The 21,625-nt window shown below is 38.9% G+C and overlaps 1 protein-coding gene across 1 annotated transcript in view; it reads left to right on the forward strand.

The window, feature by feature from the left end:
* igdcc3 (immunoglobulin superfamily, DCC subclass, member 3) overlaps nt 1–21,625 on the forward strand; it is a gene marked incomplete at its 3' end in the record, with an annotated part of 64,932 nt that overhangs the window by 33,944 nt on the left and 9,363 nt on the right. The window contains exons 3-7 of the mRNA XM_079459505.1: nt 11,439–11,583; nt 11,704–11,834; nt 12,069–12,206; nt 16,110–16,268; nt 17,791–17,956. Of these exons, the coding sequence (XP_079315631.1) occupies nt 11,439–11,583; nt 11,704–11,834; nt 12,069–12,206; nt 16,110–16,268; nt 17,791–17,956 (739 nt within the window). The remainder of the gene's footprint in view (nt 1–11,438; nt 11,584–11,703; nt 11,835–12,068; nt 12,207–16,109; nt 16,269–17,790; nt 17,957–21,625) is intronic.

Below are 21,625 nucleotides of genomic sequence, written 5' to 3' on the forward strand. Positions count from 1 at the left end.
AATTCATAGTCTGTTTAATATTTGACCCGTGTTTCTCTCTGCTTTTTCTTAAATGTGTGCTTCTCTGTGATAACCACTGTGCGTGTGTGCGCCTCCGTGTGTCTGTGTGTGTTAGTTTGTGTGTATTGTTTGTGTGTGGAGTTGTGAATCCTTGTTTTGTATGTGGGTGTGTTTGAACCTGTATGTGCGTGTCTGTCTTCTGTGTTTTCAACTTTTTTGTTGTATCACTTTAATTGTTTTACTTATAGTCTAAATGTTTCATGTACAGCTGCTTTGTAACAATGAATATTGTAAAAAGAGGTATATAAATAAAGTTAAGTTGAGTAAATACCTGCATATATTATCGCCACATTAATAACAGTTTGCAAATAGCAAATGTAAATGTTCACAAATGAAAGACCGGTTTACAAACCACAGGTAAACTCAGTCGCAAAACATCAAAATCAAGTTTTGAAAGATTTAAAACCACCTGTGCTTAATTATTTTATACAAAATACAATTTATACAATGGAGAATATATCAATATTTTTCACATGTATTACCTTTTTGAAACAAAAAATTTGAAAATAGATTATATATTGTGAATTCTGGGCATTAACAATTCAGCAGCACAAATATATTTTGCATTTATGACTTATGCAGTTTTGCAATGAATGTTGTGATTGTGATTACTAATCGCGCAAATCATAGTTTCATTATCGTTGCTAGATTGTGAAGATTAACACTGTTCTTGAAAAATACATAGCGAACATAAATGCTGGTAAACTAAAACATTAGTTAGTCTCGCTATCGTGGGTTCTTAACAGTTAAAGTGGTAGGCTTACCAAAATATAAAAAGTAAGGTGTAATGTTATCTATGAAATGTAACTGTACTCTGATTACGAGTACTTTCAATTGTAACGTAATTCAATTACAAGTACTTGACTTTTGTAATCTGATTACGTAATCCAGATAACAAGTAATCAATTACTACACAGCTCTCTAACACTGCTATTATTTGGGATATGGGGGCGAGGGCAACATGCTTATGGTGTCGTACATGACATCTTCAACAACGTTTAGTGCCCCAAATGATTGCATGTCGGCTATCTGGATTTTTGAGAGATTAAAAAGGCTATTTCAGGGTACATTTTAAACCATGTGAAAAATATACTAGTAGTGAGAATATTCGGATTTGGAGAACCTTCATGCCAAAGTGTACAGAGGTGAAGGTTTGGATATTGCTTCGGAAATATTTGTATTGGGTTTAAGAAGTCTCAAGTTAAAATGGTTCATGTGCTATTATCAATCGCTCCCCACCTTCTTATTCCTCCTGCCCTTCCACTCTCCCTCCATTTCTCCCTCTCTTTCTCATTCCCCCTTTTGGTTGCTTTCTCTCTGTTGCCTGTCCTCTTGGGAGATTGTATAGTGTTTGAGCGTAATGAGGGAGGGTGTCCCTATCACCTTCCTCCCCCACCACCGTTTCTTGCTGCCGGCTCTGATCTCTCCCTCCCTCCCTCCCTCTCTCTCTCTCTCTCTCTCTCTCTCTCTCTCTCTCTCTCTGTCTGTCTCTCTCTCTCGCTCTCTCTCTCTCTCTCTCTCTCTCTCTCTCTCTCTCTCTCTCTCTCTCTCTCTCTGTCTCTCTCTCCCTCCCTCTCTCTCGCTCTCTCTCCCTCCCTCCCTCTCTCTAGCTCTCTCGCTCTCTCTCTCCCTCCCTCCCTCTCTCTCTCTCTATCTCTCTCTCTCTCGCTCTCTATCTGGACAGCCCATTAAATCTTGACTGTAGTGTAAAAAGATGATGTGACAGTTACAGTCTGATGAGAGTGTGAAAGGCCTGATTGCTACTCTGTATCAGGAGCGGTGCGAGTGCTGAGACTCTGATGAGGGGGTCATTTTGCAGGGCTCCTTACAGTGAGGGGGCAGGGGCGATGGCAAAGGATTGTCACATCTCTAGCATTCCTACAGAACAATAGAAAGAGACCACTGGCAGCGATGTCGAGTTTGAAGTCTGTGGGTGTGTTTGAAGGACTTTCTTCAAATTGAGTGATGTTGGATTTGGTCGACCAATACAGGTTTACCGATGACATTGTCTTGGCTGAAATAATGTTGATATACTGTAATGCTATTATGTGTTATTGTTGTAACCAGCCCTTGTGCCACTCATGCAGATACTGACCAAGGCTCATAGTCCTAATGTAGTGTAATTCGTTTTGTGACTTTGTCCAACATGGGTTCATGTGGCCTGTACAGCAGAGACAGTGATGTGGGTGAGCTTAATAAACTATAATGTTTACCAACAGAACGTTGTGATCACATTTGACCACTGTGTGTTCTCTTATCAAACACCTATAGAACATTGTAGAGTGCACAACCTCACATTTCATACATTTCACAAACAATAATTGAAATATTACCTGTTAGAAATGTGGTCTGAGAGTGATAAACATCTGTTGTTTTGAATGGGAGGCTGGAAGGTGACGCTTAGGTGATGTAGAGCTAATGAGATGTTAATTGAGTGGCAGCGTCCAGCCCAGCTAGAGGAGAGAGAGTGAGAGAGAGAGAGAGAGAGAGAGAGAGGAGATTTTAGAAGAGTACCATTCTGCTCTCTGTACTTGCACTCCCTGAGCTGTTTGTCATCTGTTTTTTTTCTTCTGTTTAAAGGTTTTTCTTCTGATCATGAGTAACAATATTTGAGATGCTGTAATGGGCGTAAAAAATTCAGCTCACGCAATCTTTAGAACAAACAAATGACTGTCCCTGAACTCTCTCATACACCCACACTGCCTCTAACAATCACTAATGAACATTCCTTAAAAAAGCTAGAAGGGAATAATGACATGCAAAATATCAACAGACAACCGCAAGAGTTCAGAAGAAAGCCCAGGTAATTCATTTTATAACCCCCTCCTCTCTTAATCTGCCAGTGCATCTCCTATTTTGTTCTCATTTAATTAAATTAAAGATTTTTTGTGATTAAGACAGCACGCCTTAAACATGCCTATTGACAGGAATCCCAGTTTCATAAATCAGTTACAACAACATGTCTGTGTTTATGTTTTGCGTAGTCTGACAGCATTACAGACATTCATCCATCAAACAGTAAAGATTATATTTCAAACAAAATAACACCTTTTCACATATAGAATATTCCCCTTAAATACATACTTTACACAAGGTCACTTGACAGTGGTCATGTAATTATCTGTCTCAGTTGAGAAATACTTTAGATATAATTTTGACAAGATTTTTTTTCAACTCCAGTGTATGAAATTTAGCAGCATCTAGGGGTGAGCTCAATCCAAAACCTCCCCTTTCAAAGCCCTACAGTGGTGACTAGGTGGACCCGCAGTGTACTGTATGTAAATATAAATAGTTAATTCTAAATAAAAACCGAAAGCTTCATTATGTAAGGTCTTTATACACCACTGAAGACATAGTTATGTATATTATATTGCATTTCTGTCAATAGATCCTCCACAAAATTACACACAGCACCTTTAGGCATTTTATTTTTGCTTTATCCCTGAGTTAAAGTGATGTTATGAATGGGGAAATTAGTTCTTTATATGCCTTTAGGGTAAAACTATAATTTTTTATGCTGATCCGTGTTCATTTTAACCATAAACCGTCTATATAGTAAAGAATAGACTCAAAATCGATTTTAGCTGCACATGTAGGATGAAGCGATTTAGGGATGAAATAAAGATAAAAATAAACAAGGAAAGCTCAAGTGGAAATATCGCGTCCTCACTGTTCGTGGAGTAGAACTCTTAATAGCAAAACGTATGGTGTTTTAAAACTTTTGGACTGTTGTGTTTACATCTTCATTAGATTTTTTTATCCGTTTTTAATTACAGTGTAAGTCTTTCTCGCTTGAAGAAACAGTGCATTAATGTGGATTAATAAGGGCAAAATTGGCTTTTACAGGAGAAGTATTCCTTTAAGACTGACTGCATACCTGCAATAAATAAATGAATGACCTTAGAGATACTTCAACTTGATGTGACCCAATTTGCCTAGCAGTAAAAAATGTACTGCCATGTCCCTTTGAGAAAGGAAAAAGAAAAAGTCACAGCCTTTATTTACCTGTATTTTAACAGAGAGATGTGTTACTCACAGACGTCGTGTGAAACAGGTTGCTCCTTCAGTGTGCGCTTTGAGGCTGAGCAGATTAATCACTGTGTGTGTGCCTTTAGGCATGGCTGTAAAGCACCACATCTGCATTTAAATGCCATCCGGGAGCTCCATGCATGGAAAATAATATTTCAGTGCGACTATTTAAAGCCTGTTCAGGCGACGCCACTATCCGCTGAAATGGCATCATATACCATATGCATCATTTATGGATGGCATCTCCATAATAGAGCCTCTCTTGGAGAGGAGGAGTGAGGAAACTAATGGAGCGCTGTGATGTCACAGTGCCCGGAGGGGTGGAGCCAGCACGAAGGGGTTAAAAGCTCAATAGAACTGCATAATCATTTATTGTTTAAAGAAACTGATAAATGTGTTTATATGAGCGTGCGACCTGCACCTCATGGAAGTCACATCCATCAATGCACCTCATCGCACACTGATATAATATTTATTTTTACATAATTTCATATTTTGATGCATGAATACATTTTACCTGTAAATCACACCAGTCTTAGTGCCATTTTCCTCCATTTCATCATGCAGCATTATTGATTAAGTCGGCATTTCCCTGCCTTTTCCTTACCATCTAATTACAAAATATAAGAAAGGTATAATACAAGGCATTTAAAGAAACAAAGTCTTTTGTTACAGTTTTTCTCAATTGCTTAAACACATTTCTGTGTTCCATAACTTCACACCCAATTACCTCAGCATCCTGTTTTCGGGTCCAAATTAAGCTCTCCACTCAAAACCGTTCAAAATTGCTGAAAAAAACAACTTTTCCCCCAAACATGACACCCAAGCCCTCAGAAACACAGTCTTGGACACTGGTGAGATCAATTCAGAACACTGTTACCAAAACCACTTATTGGGATTCAAGAATAGAGTCATTTGACAGCTCAGTGTCTATTACAATATACAACATAAAAGAGTGCAGAAAGAGAAAAATGCAACAATGAGCTTTAGGGGGAAAAAATGCACCATCTCGGATGAAAGTAGATAAAAAAACAAGAAAAGTTCAAAAACCAAAAAACACTACAAACTGCACATGGCATCATATGCACCTTTGGCCCAATTTCGTTACAGGATACGTTAGAGAGTCTGTGAGATTATATTCTGTGAGAGTATCTATTATGTCTCATTACAATGGTCATTATTACAGGGATTCACTTTGCAAGAAAAAAATTCTTATCAATGTTAAACTACTATACAGTATGCAATATTATTAGATTAAATGTTCAGTCATCATCAGTCCCCGGATGTACCATAAACTACATCAAGAGTTAGTGCAGTATGATTCAAAGGGATAGTTCAGCCCAAAAATGTTTGTAACCAACAGTCTTGGGCCACTATCGACTACCACAGTAGAAAAAGAACACTACTATGGTATTCAATAGTGCCCTAGTCCTGTCTGGTTTTGAATATTCTTTAAAATATATTCTATATGAAATACAGGTTTGAAATAACTTGAGGGTGAGTAAATGACAAAATATTTTTTTTGGGTGCTCTGTATCAAACTTGTCATAGCAATTAATAAATTATTAAAATAATGAAATAATTTTTTTGACAGCCCTTATAAAGTCATAATTTCAGTTTAATAGGTTTAACACCGGTTTCAATCACTGTCTGAATTTATCCGCTCAAAAGTATCCTGAAGCCTGTGCCAGAAGAGTCACGAGCCTTCTGGTTTGTGTTGGCAGGGCATTTAGGACTGTTGTTACCTGCTTTAGTAAACCACTATCAGCAGAAGATCAGAGTTTTGATTTCCTGTTATGCCGAATCCTTAGTGATTGTCGTGGTGAATCCAACTGCATCCCAGCAGTGAGTTCCATCCACTTAGCCTTTTAATGTGTGGACGGAGAAAGGTCTCAGTCTCACTCTTTTGCTCCGATTTTCTTTTAATCTCTCCCCAATAAATAGATCTGGTTAATTTACACTGTGTGGTGCTCTGGGAAGAGGCAATCTGTAACTGTGTGTATGTGTGGAGTTGGTTATTATGAAAAGGGGTGTAAAACGGCTCTGCCGGGACTGCTGACTCTAAAGTGCTACTGTTATACCCTCTAAGCTCTGATCTATGGACTCTAGCTTTGCGTGTGTATGTAAGTGATTGGTTGGGTGTGTCTTTTTGTGGGAGTAATGGCTTTGCGCATGTTGTATATTGGGTATAATGCATCTACTCTGCTCTTCACCTTTACATTTGTATGTGCTCTATTGAGTGATTCATCACATGCTAATATGATACATGTTTGTGGTTGCGTTGCGTGTGCATAATATGTGGATCTGGGAATATCCATGTGTCAGCAGCAGGGGTGGACTTCTCCCAGTTGCCATTTTCATGTATGAGGGCTTCTGTATGTGTGTTTTTGTTTGTTCTGTTTGGCACTGGAACTTGTCGCTTTACCAGAGTCTCCTTCAAGTCATAATGTTTAAATTAAGCCTATTTACTTTCCTTATACACATTTTGAACGTTTCAGTTCTGCATTTCATACCTAAGAAAACATATACAATATTGGTCTTTGTAATCTTTAAAAAAACAACATCATTTTCTTAACCCATTTCATACCTAAGAAAACATATACAATATTGGTCTTTGTAATCTTTAAAAAACAACATCATTTTCTTAACCAAGGAAACTTTGGTGGTGTCAACAGGTCCTCTAAACACCTGTTGTATAGAGCTCATGCCCATTCAGCTGCACTGAACTAGTAATATTAATCCCAGCAATGCTACTTAACTCCCAACAAAAACAAATTTTCCATAGTGTCGTGCCTATGCCCTTCATTTGGCCACTGAATTGTTGGGGGGAGTTTGGAGGTCACCGGTGGTTATAGTTATTCTTATCAGGACAGAGAGACTCCATGACTACAGCTTGACTGTCTGTGGAACTCAGAGCTCATCTTTGGTTGCAAAGGACAGAACACAAGAGGATTTCCAGCTAATGACCTCATATATATATATATAGACCTAATAAACAGTTTCTGTCAGCTGCACAGCTGAGCAGCTACTGTAGCATTGACTGGTTTAAGATCCTCACGTGCCTTTAAATATTAAGAACACATTGACCTGCATTTCCGTGATATGTATGGACACTGAGCACATGACTTACAGAAGCATATTCCCAGGGGCGAACTGGCCATCTGGAGCGCTGGGAGTTTTCCCTGTGGGTCGCTAGGCAGTGTTGATCAGCCTGCACATATAGTCGGTGACAAATTGTATTTTCCAGTTTATCCAAAATTGTAAGAATGTAAAAATGGCATTTGCATGCTGCGTCAAAAATTGTTTATACAGTTGGAAAACTAAACAAAAACCTTTCTTTAGCATCCTTGGTTAAACACAAAGATATAATGTAACTTTCTTTGAAATGCATGGAGAAAGGAATAAAGATAAATTAATATGATTTATTTTTGCGCCACATGCTGAAGTATTTTTGATATTCAAGGGTTTAGGTTTGTTGTAATGGTGAGGTAAATTATTTTAATATGAAAAAGCCAGTCGGAGCAATGGGAATGCAACATGTCTATCAGGTTTTAAAAACAAATTACTTCTAAATTATGCTGTTTTTATGTAAAACATTACAAATGGACATAATAGAAAGGTTGTGACTCTTTTATCACAGTGTACTTTCCACAAAAAGCTAGTTACTCAAATTCCAAAGTAAATTTATAATTAAAATTGCACCCTTTTTTACATTAAAGAAAGGAAAGAGGAAACGTAGTGTAGTGTTTTGAGATTATAATCTTCAAATGCCTGCTTTACTCTAGTGGTTGAATGTCTTGATGGTTGAGGCATTGAGGAATGTTTGTTTAAATGTTAATCTGCTCGCCGTGCGTCCATGACGAGAAGAGAGGTCAGGAGCACGTCAGGAAATGGCAGATTTCTCATTAGAGCACAGCACAGGCGCACTGATGCTGAAACACTGATACACAAAGAGATGAAAACAAGGGGAGAGAGCGCAGAAGAACAGAAGGAAAGAGAGGGAGGAGGTGCTCACAAAGAGGTACAATATGCTCCAATACCCCCAGTGGTGCAGTTGCTACTTTCTCATCCCTCACTGTGTTTAGATGTGAACAAGAGTGATGTGCTGGTGCCACAGTGGGCGAGAGAGTGGGGGTCTTTATGGTTCCTGGAAATGTGAAGCTATGAGATCAAAACAGAAAACCTGCTCATGTATGTACTGTTACTCTATGTATTACTGAATAGTAGTATTTTGTAGTGGTTAAAGATATACTCCACAAAAATGTAAAATTCTGTCTTGAATTACTCACCCTCGACTTATTCCAAACCTGTATAAACGTATTTGTTCAGATGATCACAAAGATATTTGGAAGAATGTTAGCAAATGGCAGTTCTGGGGCACCATTGACTACATAGTAGGAACAATTTAAATGGTAGTCAAAGGTGACACAGAACTGTTTGTTTTCATAAATTCTTCAAAATATCTTATTTTGTGTTCAACAGAATGGAAAAACTATTATTATACAATTATTACAATGTTTGATGGAATTTTAATGTGATTTATCCAATCACACCGTGACATGCTATTCAAATCTTGCCCATTTTAATCCAGGTTTTTTGTCCTAAGTAACCACAACAAGCAAAGAGCAATGGTGCATTCTTCTGATTGCCATCGATTGGTTTCATTTCTGTAACCTTGCACACAGTTGCTCACACAATGTGAATTCGTTGAACCTACATCCAATATTAAACATCAAACACATACACTGCAGACAGCTAGCTGGATATTATATCATATAATATATAATATAACAAATACATGCCCGGCCCAAAGAAAAATCACCACATTGGAAGTGCTGTGATCTGGGGTTCTGAATAAACTGAATGACCAGGTTATTCCATCAATGGATTTTTTCTTTGCTGATGGTAAGGGCATATTCCAAGATGACAATGCCACGATTCATCGAGCTCAAATTGAAATTGAAAAAGAGAAATATTGGTTCAGAGAGCATGAGACATCATTTTCACAGTTCAGACCTGAACCCCATTGAATATCTTCTGGATGTGCTGGAGAAGACTAAATGTTGTGACATTGCAGAAGCTTAGTGAAACGATGCCACGGCGAATGTGTGTGTGACTTTTATGTTTGGAGGGGAAGTGTTTAAGGAATCACTGAAGTCCTGAAAAATAAAAAGATTCTGTCAATGTTCATAATTCTTCACTCAGGAGGATGGATCAAGGAAGATGAAACCATTTGCCCAACATGACTTATTGTAGTGTGGAGAATCCAGTTTAAACCAGATTAAGGTAGTTTTTAAGGGTAAATTGGCCCAATCTGGTGTATATAGTTGTTGGGTCCTGATGGAGCTGGCGTGGTGCTGATTGACCACTTTGGACCAACAATAAACCACCAAAATGTTTCCAGCTGGGTTGAATGTCGTGGCGAGCAGGGCGGGACAAGAGCTGTGAGGGAACGGCCTGAGGCCGGTGATGAATGTAACACGGTTCAATAAAAGGAAGGAAGGAGGCGGGAACCGGCGAACCTTTTTATATATCCAAAACAAACAATAAAACAAAAGTAAAGTACAAACACAATAAACCATAACGTTAAGTGCCGAAACTGCCGTTCTTTATCACTTACGTCACCGGCCTCGCGCAGTCCCCTCGCGGCTCTCGTCCCGCCCTGCTCGCCACAAATGTTAAAGATTATTTACAGATTTTTTCCTCAGTCTGAATACTGTAGAATGGTGTTTTTGTAAATCATGCCTTTTCCCACCTAAAAATGATACATGGCACTGGACATGATGATTTAAAAAAGAAGCTTTATAGATACCATAAATGGCACATTAAACATTATAGGCGCACTAGAGGAAAGGCCGATTGAAATCACAGCAGAGAGATAAACCAAGAAAGAAAAATAATAGAGACAGAAAAGCAGAGAATCATTCGATTTATGCCTTCCGTGTCTCGTATCTCCTGCAGAGGCAATCAATGAGATATGTGTGAGAGCTATCAGAAGAGCGCCTTTTTCATTGCTTCTCCGAGAAGGTTTTTTCCCTCGCTTCTGACTCCCACGAAACAACAGTTTAAGCCGCTAAGCGCCACCCAGAGATCCTTCTGTGCTCAATGACGCCAGATTAGCTGGAACAAGTGTATCACTGGGACACAAAAAGAACACAGAGAGAAAGCGAGAGCGGACACAGGAGGGGCCCGGTCTCTTGTTATGCTAAGAGTGTCCCGTACAGTCCCGCTTGGTTCAAGTTAATTACGGCCAACATTTTAATAAGAGCACTTGTCTTGAGGATGCTGGTTGGCGGCGAGAGAGACAGACCGTGCGCTAATTATGTTTGTGTTTCTAGCTCCTCCCCTCACCTCCTTTACTTCAGCTCCTTTGGGACGCGTATGTGAACTGCAGCCCAATGAGATACTTCAAAATCCCTCCTTTACGCACACGTGAAAGAGTATAAATCCTGCTTCTGCAGATGGATGGGTCTGATATTATCTGAGCTGAAACTGTTATTTCAGACAATCTTTTTACTCTAAAGAGTGCTGTAATGCCTCAAAGCTTTGTTAAAGGGACTGTGTGTAGTTGTTTTGAGGGTCTATTGACAGAAATGCAATATAATATACATAACTATGTGTTCAGAGGTGTATTAAGCCTTAATACACCTCCTAATGAAGCGTTATGTATTTATTAAGTGAGCTATTTTGATCTACATACACCACAGGTACCCATAAATGGAATTCACCATGTTGTTTCTACAGTAGCCCTAAACGGACAAAATGTTTTACAGAGAGGGTTTCAAAAATACATTATTTCCAAAGAAACGAAAACGTGACAACATCTTGATTCTGTGTCAGCCACTGTAGTGCTTCCAAATGGAGCTGTTGGATGCAATTCACAGCCTGACCGCTAGATGTCGCTAAATTTCATACACTGGACTTTTAAATGTCTTAGACACACAGGTAGACTTGTTGAACGAGTTGTTACGATGCTATATATCTACCACAACATTCATTGGTTAATTGTGTTTTATATTTAGATATTTTGTAACTGCAAATCCAGTCCTTATTTTCCTGTGTGCTTTTTCTCTCCGTCTCTGCCTTGTATGTGTTGAGTGAGCCTTTTTATTCGTGTTCGACCTTTAACATAGACTGGATATGCCTTGATTGTTTAATCTGACATCCATGTATAAAGACGGAACAAACACTCATGATGAACCATCAGCGGTTTGACTATTTAATGTTCGTTTGTGTCTTATAATAAAAAAAAATTCCAAGGGGAATAGTTGAAATGAATTAATAACTACATTTGCACATTAGCAAAAGAACGTAAGTGATAAAGCTTCTCTCTTTTTGTCTGTTTTTAGCAATGGCAGATTTTCACGTACAGCCACGTTCAGTGCGTGCAGAGCTGGGAGGCGTTGGCCGATTTCAGTGCCAAATTAATGGGCTGCCTGAGCCAGTCATCAGCTGGGAAAAAGACAGCCGAGCCGTGGACACTTCTGATGACAGGTAGCACCAGAAATAAACACACACACACATTTGTAGATGGTCACATTCTGCCCAGTGATTGCTGGTACAAATACATGTCTCCCTCTCACCGTGGGTCTGTCTGTCTCTCTGAATATGCAGATATACTTTGCTGCCCACGGGCGTGTTGCAGATAACAGGTGTACGCCCCGAGGACAGTGCAGTTTACTGTTGTGTGGCCCACAACAGTGCTGGTGTAAAACACAGCGCAGGAGCACAGCTCACAGTCTCAGGTCTGCTTACACACACACACACATAATAATAATTCTTAAATACATGAAAACAATCTGTACAGTAGTTCATATTCTACCATACAGTTTCTTTCACATTGTGCTTTATGAATACATTATCTAATTCATTCTATTCATAATCAATACAAAAATGTATTTCATGCTTTTGTGTCTTCATTTTATCCTTCTGTCTGTCACTTTCTCTGCTTAACTGATGCTACCTTCATCTGCCTCAAGGCTCAGAGTCATCTATTTACAAAGAACCCATGATCCTTGTGGGTCCTGAAAACCTGACCCTCACTGTTCACCAGACCGCCATCTTGGAGTGCGTCGCCACGGGTTACCCTCGCCCGATTGTTTCATGGAGCAGACTAGGTAAGAACAAAGATATTCATATTAACAAGATGCGCCACTGCCGTTACAAAGAATGGGAAGGAATACAACGCTCAATATGGCCGATCTAGTGAATGAAGTCCCGCCTTACAGTGAAATAAGCCAATCGTCATTCATTATTGACTGACGATTCTCTGGGGCTGGGCTCTTATGACGCTCTTGTTGATCCAAGGGGATTGCAATTAGTCAGAAACAAATGTATAGTACAATGCAGTGTAAGTCACTTTGGATAAAAGTGTCTGTCAAATGCAAACATGAATAAATATAAATATGATGTTTAATTGTGATTTTTGCCAGCGATAAAAAATTATTCAAGAATAAGACTGTGGACTTGCTATTAACTGTCCAGAAGTATTGCAAACGTGGCTGCCGAGCAGCGTGGTTTCCGTAAACGGGCTTTGGTAAGACTCATTCAGGTTAAAATGTTCTGAGCTGTAGAAACTGTGCTTTCGATCACAGCCTGACCATAAAATACCCAATCAACTGAAACCAAAGAGAAAAATCTTTTCCATCAAGATAACATATAGAAGCTGAGAGAGAGGCGACGTGCCTGAAAATGATAGAGGGCCAAAATGAAACAATGTGAGCCAGTAAATCTAAATATAGAAAGGCTTGTCTTAAAAGAGTTATATCCTTCAATATTTTTCTTTGTCCTCTTATAATGTTAGTCAAGCTTTCTTGCAGCAAAATCATTTTTATACTCTTAGAATGAAAGGAAGCGTTTAGCAAGTAATGAAATTCAGCGTAATCGCATGTCATTCCAAACTCATATGACTTTCTTTAGTGGAACACATGAGATGGATTTGTATGATGTTCACACTTTAGTTTACTCACTGTACTGTATACTTTTTGCAACTCTATCGTGTTGACATGTTATATATGAATATGGTTATTGTTGTGATGTGACAACTGTTTAAAATGATGCTTCAACAAAAATACATTTTATTTAATGTTAGGGGTATTATATTTTATGGTAAAAATAGGTTTGATATTAAAATGAGGTTAAATGACAGACATTTTCATCTTTCATTAACAATTTTATATTTAATATTCATAAATAGTGTATAGTATATGCAGCTCATAAATGGTCTTTGTTGACTTGAAAAAGGTATGTTTACATGGTACTTTAAAGAGTATTTCAGAAATACTCATTTATCCTCCTGTCAAAGACCATAGTTAAGATTAAGTTGCCTGAAACTAAACATTGAGGTTGGTTTCTGTGTGAAAAATGACTCTTTTATTGAGGAGCACACCAAGAGTTCTGAAGTAATTCTTCTGAAAATCCTGCCATCATTGATGGTCATTGAAGCCTCTTGGCCACACATCTGTCTTACTTATCTTGATGAAGATTAATAGAGATAAAAAGAGTGTCTCATCTTCTGAAGTGTGTTGTAGTGTGTTAAGTCATAAAATGCCATTCATGTGTTGGAATATGTTTGTGTGTGTTGCATGTGTGGCAATCTATCTACACCATTCACTCTATTCTCATCTCATTGCACTTTCATAACCTTTTGTTTTGTTGCATTTTACAATCCACACCTACTCGCTGCGACTTCCACACATATAATAATCCGACCTCTTTCTCTCTCTACAAGCTATTATCTAATGTGATTCTCCCATCAAGAATGTAAATGATATTCCCTCCCTGTAACGGCTGGTAATGAGATTGTGGATATTGCCTTGCACAAGAATGTTGCTGGAATTAACTGATAACACAATGGGATGTTGGTGGATTAGATTACGGTGAGAGAGAATCAGGGTTTAAATCAGTTAAGAGCGTAATAGATCTCCATCAGTCTGCCATATTGCATTTAATTCTTATTGAGCACCCAGTTATTCAATACAAGCAAACCCCCCCGGCCATGCATAATTGTTCATTAACAATACATAAACACACTCACACCAGCATTAAACTGTTATTTATTTATGTTATTATTTAGGCCATTTAAGAATTTTTTGTTACAAATGTGGACTATCTATAATAGTCGGATCCTGCAGGTTTTATCCTTAAATTTTATCCTTGAAGGGAGTGTATTCAACTAACAGCATCATAAGGATTTCTTGAAGTGGTCTGGTCTAGGAGAGTCATTTATGCTCATTACCTGCTCCAAGCAGATATAGATTGTTTATTAGTTGAAAACTCGCTGGTGGACCTGGTTTCAACTGGATATTCATCATAGTCAAGCTAATTGGAGCTGGTAATACCTCTTGGACAATCTTGGAAAGCTATTGCCTCCATACTGACCACCTTAAGCCGGTTTGACCTTTTATCCAGCAAAGATTAGTAGACATACACATGCAAACACACTTCCTCTCGCGGAAGCCAATATTAGAATCTCTGTGATATTTCATCCATGAAAGATTAAAAACATGTATCTCTGAAGACAGATGAGCTTGCAATCATTATCCGTGTAGACCTAGACTAAGAAGCTCCAAACAGCTGCCGAATAAGAAACAACGTTTATGCACCTTAAAGCTTGTGTTCTCTAACCAACAGATGTCAGAAAATGACTGTACAGTACATCAGATAATGTACCGATATTTACTTTATCTGAGAATCTTACAGCAGTGTGTCTAATGCCATTTTGACAAGCAAATTATCAGCCGAATGACAGAGTCATATGAATAGATGCGATGTAAATAGAGACATTGTTAGTCTTTATCTTCACTTTTCTTCACAGTTAAAGCTAAAGTGAGTGAGATGTTCCACAGTGAATTCAGGATGACGGTCGATTCAATGCTGACACAGTGGCAGTCACACAGCAGTGTGTTCCACACGTGTACGAGAGATGTCCATGGCAGAATCCTCCTGCGTCACATGCGTTTATGGGTCATCTCACATGTCCAAAGCCCCCGTTTCCTGGCCCCTCGCCTGATCTGTGTTCACTGTTTTTATGAAACCACATGAAATGTGACGGTCAACCGTACAATATGCATTATGTGTGGTTTTGTTTTGTTTTGTCCACTCCTTTCTCTCACTATCTGACTCTTTCTGTCTATGTTCTAAGACAGGTACAACAATGCTTTGTGCCACATTAACAAGACCTGTTATATTCTGAGGCTCACCATGTGCTTATATAGACGTTTTGTCAGGGACTTTTAGGGGAAGAACCCAAGCGCAGGCAGCAGTGCATAAATGGAATCTTTAATAATAAAATAAAGCCCACGATGGGGTAAAGCGGTAACAAAACTAAATATAAACAAGAACAAAAGACTTCCCACAATAGGCCAAAAACGAAATAATAGTTTGCAAGGTATTAAGACAAGGCAAGGCAACAGGACCACAAGACATGAATGTAATACAAAACAATTCACCACAGGACAGCAAACACAGGGGCAATATATATGGAGACTAACAAGGATAATTAATACAAGGCAGGTGTGGGGACTGAAACACTAAAGGGAAGCTAATGAGAGAACGAGAGGGGTGGGGCCAAAGACGAGACCGAAGAGACGCACATAATGTCGCGACCGACAATAATGTGTTTCTCTCCACACAGAAGACATGGTACTGTCAAGATCCTGCCCCAAGACTAGAAAAACCTGACACTTAGTGGCAGAACCCTGACACGTTTTCAATAGGCGATACTGGCCTGAAATAAACTTCCGCTCTGTGTTTGTTTAGAATGTCATTTTTTTATTTAATATACATTGAATTATAATTATGTTTTATTGTGTAAAATTACATTTTAAACTACTCAACAGTCACTGATTCCTTGTGGAGGTCTACAGGAAGTACACACATAACGTTTGTTGTTGCCGCCAAAACCGTCTATACACTCACACAACAAACTATTTTAAAGCTGGTTTATCATTTGCATCCAAACGACTGTCTCTTGTCTTTTTATAGTCTTTGTCAACACTCTTGATCTGTTTGTCTTTCAGATGGCCGTCCAATAGGAGTTGAGGGTATCCAGGTGCTGGGAACAGGAAACCTGATGATCTCTGATGTCAGAGTTAAGCATTCTGGTGTCTATGTCTGTGCGGCCAACAAGCCAGGAACCCGCGTGCGCAGAACTGCTCAGGGACGTCTGGTTGTGCAAGGTGAGCAGCTGCGCGTCTCTGTTCAGAGGTTAAAGGAATTATGTTGACAAAGTGGAGTTGGTTGTGAATATGTGCATATAGACTGGGGCTTTAAGGACATGTCAACCTGAAGACACTGCTTTGGAATTTATTTACTGACACTGTTTAAAAGCCATTTTTCATCCACATCTACCTTGCAATATTTAATAGACACTTTATTGAATTACCAAAATTTGCACAGGCTGTCTTATTTTTGTCCGTATATTAAAAAGGCAAACTCCGTCCCAGCATAAATAATCGGAAGCATGGTGTTATATATATAAATTTGCTACATGCAATGGTTCTTGAACTGTCTTTGAAGTTGAACGGGTGTAAATTCTGATGGCGGCTTCAGCACTCTATAGGTGAATATAATGAAAATGATCTTGGTGGGCAGATGGTGTCCTTTTGCTCCCTGTAATCCACTTCATTTACCTCTCTCTAAGAGATAAGAGAGAGGGCCATGGTTTCAAAAACTCTAAAATGGGTAGTAAAAAGGCAAAGAAGAAAAAACTGAAAGACCCAGGAGAGAAATAAACAGGAGAGAAGGAGAAAGATAAGACAAGAAGGTAGAGATGCCGCAAATGATTAATCTCTGTAGTACATCAATGCTCCAGTACCATCCCCTATTCTCTCTCTCTCTCCTCTCTCTTGTGCACTCAGGGATAGAGAAATGAAAGAGAGGACTAATTTGCAGGGCTGCGACTCTGAGAAGTACTGGACCTGTGAGAGCAGTTAGAAGCTCTCTTATCATTTATTTATCAAGAAGAGCAGGAGACTCTGAAAATCCAGGAAAGAGACTGTGGGAGTCTTAAGCAGTTTAACACGTGCTGATTTACAGTCTTTAATAATGAAAACCATCACGCCCTGGATGATGAATTTGAATATAAATATGAATATGACAATAATTGAAATGGACACAAATGTTGCTAATCAGTACGCAATCTCACATTGCTGGATTAAATGTGGCATAATTAAGCAGTTGAAGTCTTTTAGATTAGTGCGCCAGCTGTGTGTCAGTTGGCAGTAATACAACACGGCACAGGTAGAGGGATGGTTTCGGGTGAGGTTGGGGGCAGCGGAAGACTCTGGGGGGCCGTGGCTGAAAGCGGAGATTTGAGATTGCTGCATATCCTTGCCCAGCCCCCCACATCTGTTCCGTAGCACTAAATCTATTTTAATTTTCACACGTGTCATAAATGGATTCTCGGTTTCCTCCTCTGGCCCTGTGAAGTCTGTTTTTGCGCTGCTCTAATCGAGTTCATCTAAAGCTTTCTCCAGGTTTATTCCTGTTTCCACACACTGTTGTCACAATACATTCACATACATAAAGATGTGGTGAAGCCAAAGCCATGGAGAGAGTCTTTCTTTCTCTCTCTCTGCCTATACAGTAGATACATTATGTAATTATTTATACATTATTTCCATTGCGGTTGTGAAAATCTTTACCGTACTTTCCAAATGTCATGTTTAATGATCTTCTTCCTCCTTATTTCTCTAACAGCCCCAGCAGAGTTTGTTCAGGCACCTCAGTCTATTGCTCGACCTGTGGGGACCACTGCCATCTTCACATGTCTAGCCCAGGGCGAGCCTGTCCCCCAGATCACCTGGCTAAAAAATGGACAGGTCCTAGAGCCTGACGGTCATGTCAAACTCAGGAATAACAACAGGTAAGCTGGAAAACCCTGTTCCTGTCGTGTTTAAGGTAATGGTTACCCAAAAATGAAAATTCTGTCATATTTACTCAGCCCCGAGTTGTTCCAAATCTGTTTAGATTTTTTGTAACCAAACATTTCTTGGCCACTATTGACTTTTCTCTGTGTTCATCAGATCAAAGACATTTTTGAACAGATGTGGAACAACTCGAGGGTCAGTAAATTATAACTGTATGTTCAAAAGTATGTTTTTTTACACAGATCCTTGTCTACTCTTATGCTATAGCCAGTGATTCCAAACCACGAGTACACATATCCCTGGAATTTAGATTTGTTTTTGTTAAGCCTGTACAGTAAGTGTTTGGGGTTATTCATTTGTTATTTATTACATTTGGAGTCAGGTTGAGGGTAGTGCTTCAGGACATCATTGTTTGTGTCATTGTGTCCTCTTCCAGCTAGTGTGTTATGACAGCATGTAAAAACGTCACTTGAGGTCGACAAGACAAATGTCCAAACAGAACACGCATCATTCCTTCATGCTTCATATCTGAGAGTCATTTCTGCTTTTTGCAGTCAGTCAGCTTCTCTGTGTACCTACACTGTGCTTTTTAGTTTTTTCCACAGCTGCTTTGGTTATGATAATGACTTTGGAAATGGTGTCTGACATGATGTCTATTGCTGTAAATGCTTTATTGCCAAGGATTTTGTTTTGGTTAAAGAGCACGTTTACAGCATGAGAGAAAATCAATCTTAGCGAGGTTTTTCATAATCTCCACAAAATTTATAACAGTGAAGATAAAGAGAGACTTTCATTGACAAAGGAAATCAGTTGGAGAAGACAAGTAGGCTGGGGACAGGCTTCACCTGACACAAATGACCAGAACGGGTAGTGAGAGCGAGGAGGAGAAAAGAGAAAGATGGAGGGAGAGGGAGAGAGAGAGAGAGAGAGGGGGGGGGCAGTAGTGTCGAATCTAAGCAACACCATTAGCTAATTGACTCAGTTTGTAGAGTAAAACATTCTTCTTATTGATCAGTTTTACATACAAGACAGACTGGTGTTATCTAGTGTTTCAGTTTTTGAAGGATTACATAGCCAATGTAAAATTTGTAAATATAAGGTGTTTAATTTTTTTTAAGGCACTAAATTGTAAGGATGCTGTAATATGTGATCTCTGTACTGATGCTTTTCAAACAGCAGTTTTCCACGAGATACTTTTGAAAGTCAATTTAAGCCAGTCTATACACTGTATTGTTTGTGTGTGAATCTGCAGGATAGGGTAACCCGACCTGGCTGTCAGCACTAATATATCCAAGTTCCTTACAGAGAGACAGGGAGATGCTGACCTTCAAGTACTTTGGACAAGGAAAGCCAGCTAGGATCGATTTGTTCATTTAACAAACTTGCATTCGCACACATTAATCACCCAGCACACACACATATGGCACCCCCAGCCCAAAGGACATGATATACTATATGCTCACATTGAAAGGTAAACATGCACACTGAGCATGGGCAAACTTATCAGCTCGTCCTTTTGTCAACATTTGTCTGGATTTGAGCGCTCACCGACCTTAAGACACACCAACTTTTGCATGGCTCTGGCTCATCTAGAAGCACATCATGTGGATTTGTGTAATATTGTTCTTTTTTTATATGTATGAGATTTTGCTCATTTGGATATATTAAATGCACGAGATAACTTGCCCTTCATGTTCATTAAGGATATCAAGATGTGGTGATGCATTATAACCTATAATATAATGGAAATTTATTGCATCAGTTGAACAGAATTTCAAGATTTTCTCTCATTTGAAAGGACTTTTATATAAACAAATAAGCATTACATTTTATGTCATGTACACTCACATGAGAAGAGAGGCAGTAAAATCATTAGCTTAAAGTTCATCAATCAAAAAATAAAACTTCTGTCCGCCTTCTGTTATTCACCCTCATTTAAATCCTGTATTACTTTCTCTGGAAAACAAAAGAAGATATTTTGAGTATTGTCTCATTGGTTTTGTGTCCATACAATTGAAGTCAATGGGGGACAGTTCTGTTTGGTTGCTAACATTCTTCAAATATCTTTTTTTGTGTTCTGCAAAAGATAGAAAGTCATACAGGTTTGGAACTTGAGAGTAAGTAAATGATGAAAGAATTTAAACATTTTGTTTACTATTCCTTTATTTAAACTGATATACTATAACCAGCCCAATACAATTAACTTTGTTATGGGTCACATTAGCTTGACTGGTTTCTACAAAGCATTGTGAGTATAACTTGGTTTCTTAATGCTCTCTTGATTTTTGCCACATCTCTGAAAAGTACCGTTGTTTTTGCCTTTTTATTTGTCAATGCATTATGCGTCTATTCTAAAAATCTTATACATTTTGAAAACAGTGTGCCTTTGCATATTTACTAAAAATATTGTCCATCCTGCAAGTCTGTGTTTGGTGTTTGAAAGGAGCAGTCTGACTGTAGGTCATGTAGTTATATAGCTGCAGGAGCAGAGGGCGGGATCACTGCCAGCTCCATAAACATAAAACACTATTACAGTGGCAATCAAAATGCCACATCACACAGCACACACCAGCACTTACAGCAGTCATTGTAGAAGGCTCTATATGACGTCTGCATTCCACATGTTGCACATAATGTTCATAATACTGTATGAATGTAGACATTATAGTGATGGTTTGATAATGGTGATCTTGTGCTTTAATGGATTATTCATTTGTTTGTCATTTGTTTATTTGATCTTGTGCCCATTCATGCCTTGTTCTGATCTCAGATTTCATTTGTCATTTTTTACACATTGTAGTTCTGACTAATGAGAGAAATTATTTAAAGGTCCAGAATGTAATTTTTTGGAGGATCTGTAGCCAGAAATGCAATATTATATACACAATTTTAGAGACTTCAGAGGTGTTTAAAGACCTAACATAATGAAGCTTTATGTTTTTATTACCTTAGAATGAGCTATTTCTATCTACATACACCATGAGTTTGTTTGCATGGAATTTACCATGTTGTTTATACAGTAGCCCTAAACGGACAAACTCTGCAGAATGCGTTTCATAAAAACATTATTTCCTTCGGCAAAGAAGTGAAAACTTGGCGACAACTTAGTTGTGTGTCAGCCACGGAGGGGTAGAGTGAGCCGTTGGTTGCAGTTTGCAATCTCACCGCTAGATGCCGTTAAATTTCATACACTGGACCTTTAACTTCAAATCGTATTTTTATGATTTGTTTTATGTGTTATGCAGCTGAACAGACAAAAACAGCTTCCACCTATCTCCTTTCTTTCCCTCTATTATCTGTCTCATGGTAATCCAAGAAGCTTTGGCCTTGACCTCTGAACTCTTCTGCAGTCAGTCATTTCCACAAGGCTTTCACTGAATTTTGAGACTGACTCATATGCATATCTGCGATCCAACACCCCCTTTGCTCACCCTTTTCTCTCTCCATCCTCCCTCTAGAGGGCATAATAATAAGGGTGACCACCCCATTCAAGAGCCACTGCTCTGTGACGGCTATGCAAACATGCTCTCAGTGTGCTGAATAGCAGCACTCCTGTCTCAGGATGTTCCCTGTCAGTCTGAAGAGAGGCCTGAATATACAGACAGATAGAGGGTGTTCAGCTGCCTCAAGCAGACTGTGAGCGTTTTCTCTTCGACATCAACATT

The sequence above is a fragment of the Barbatula barbatula genome, assembly GCF_947034865.1.
Source record: "Barbatula barbatula genome assembly, chromosome: 1".
NCBI lineage: Eukaryota > Metazoa > Chordata > Actinopteri > Cypriniformes > Nemacheilidae > Barbatula > Barbatula barbatula.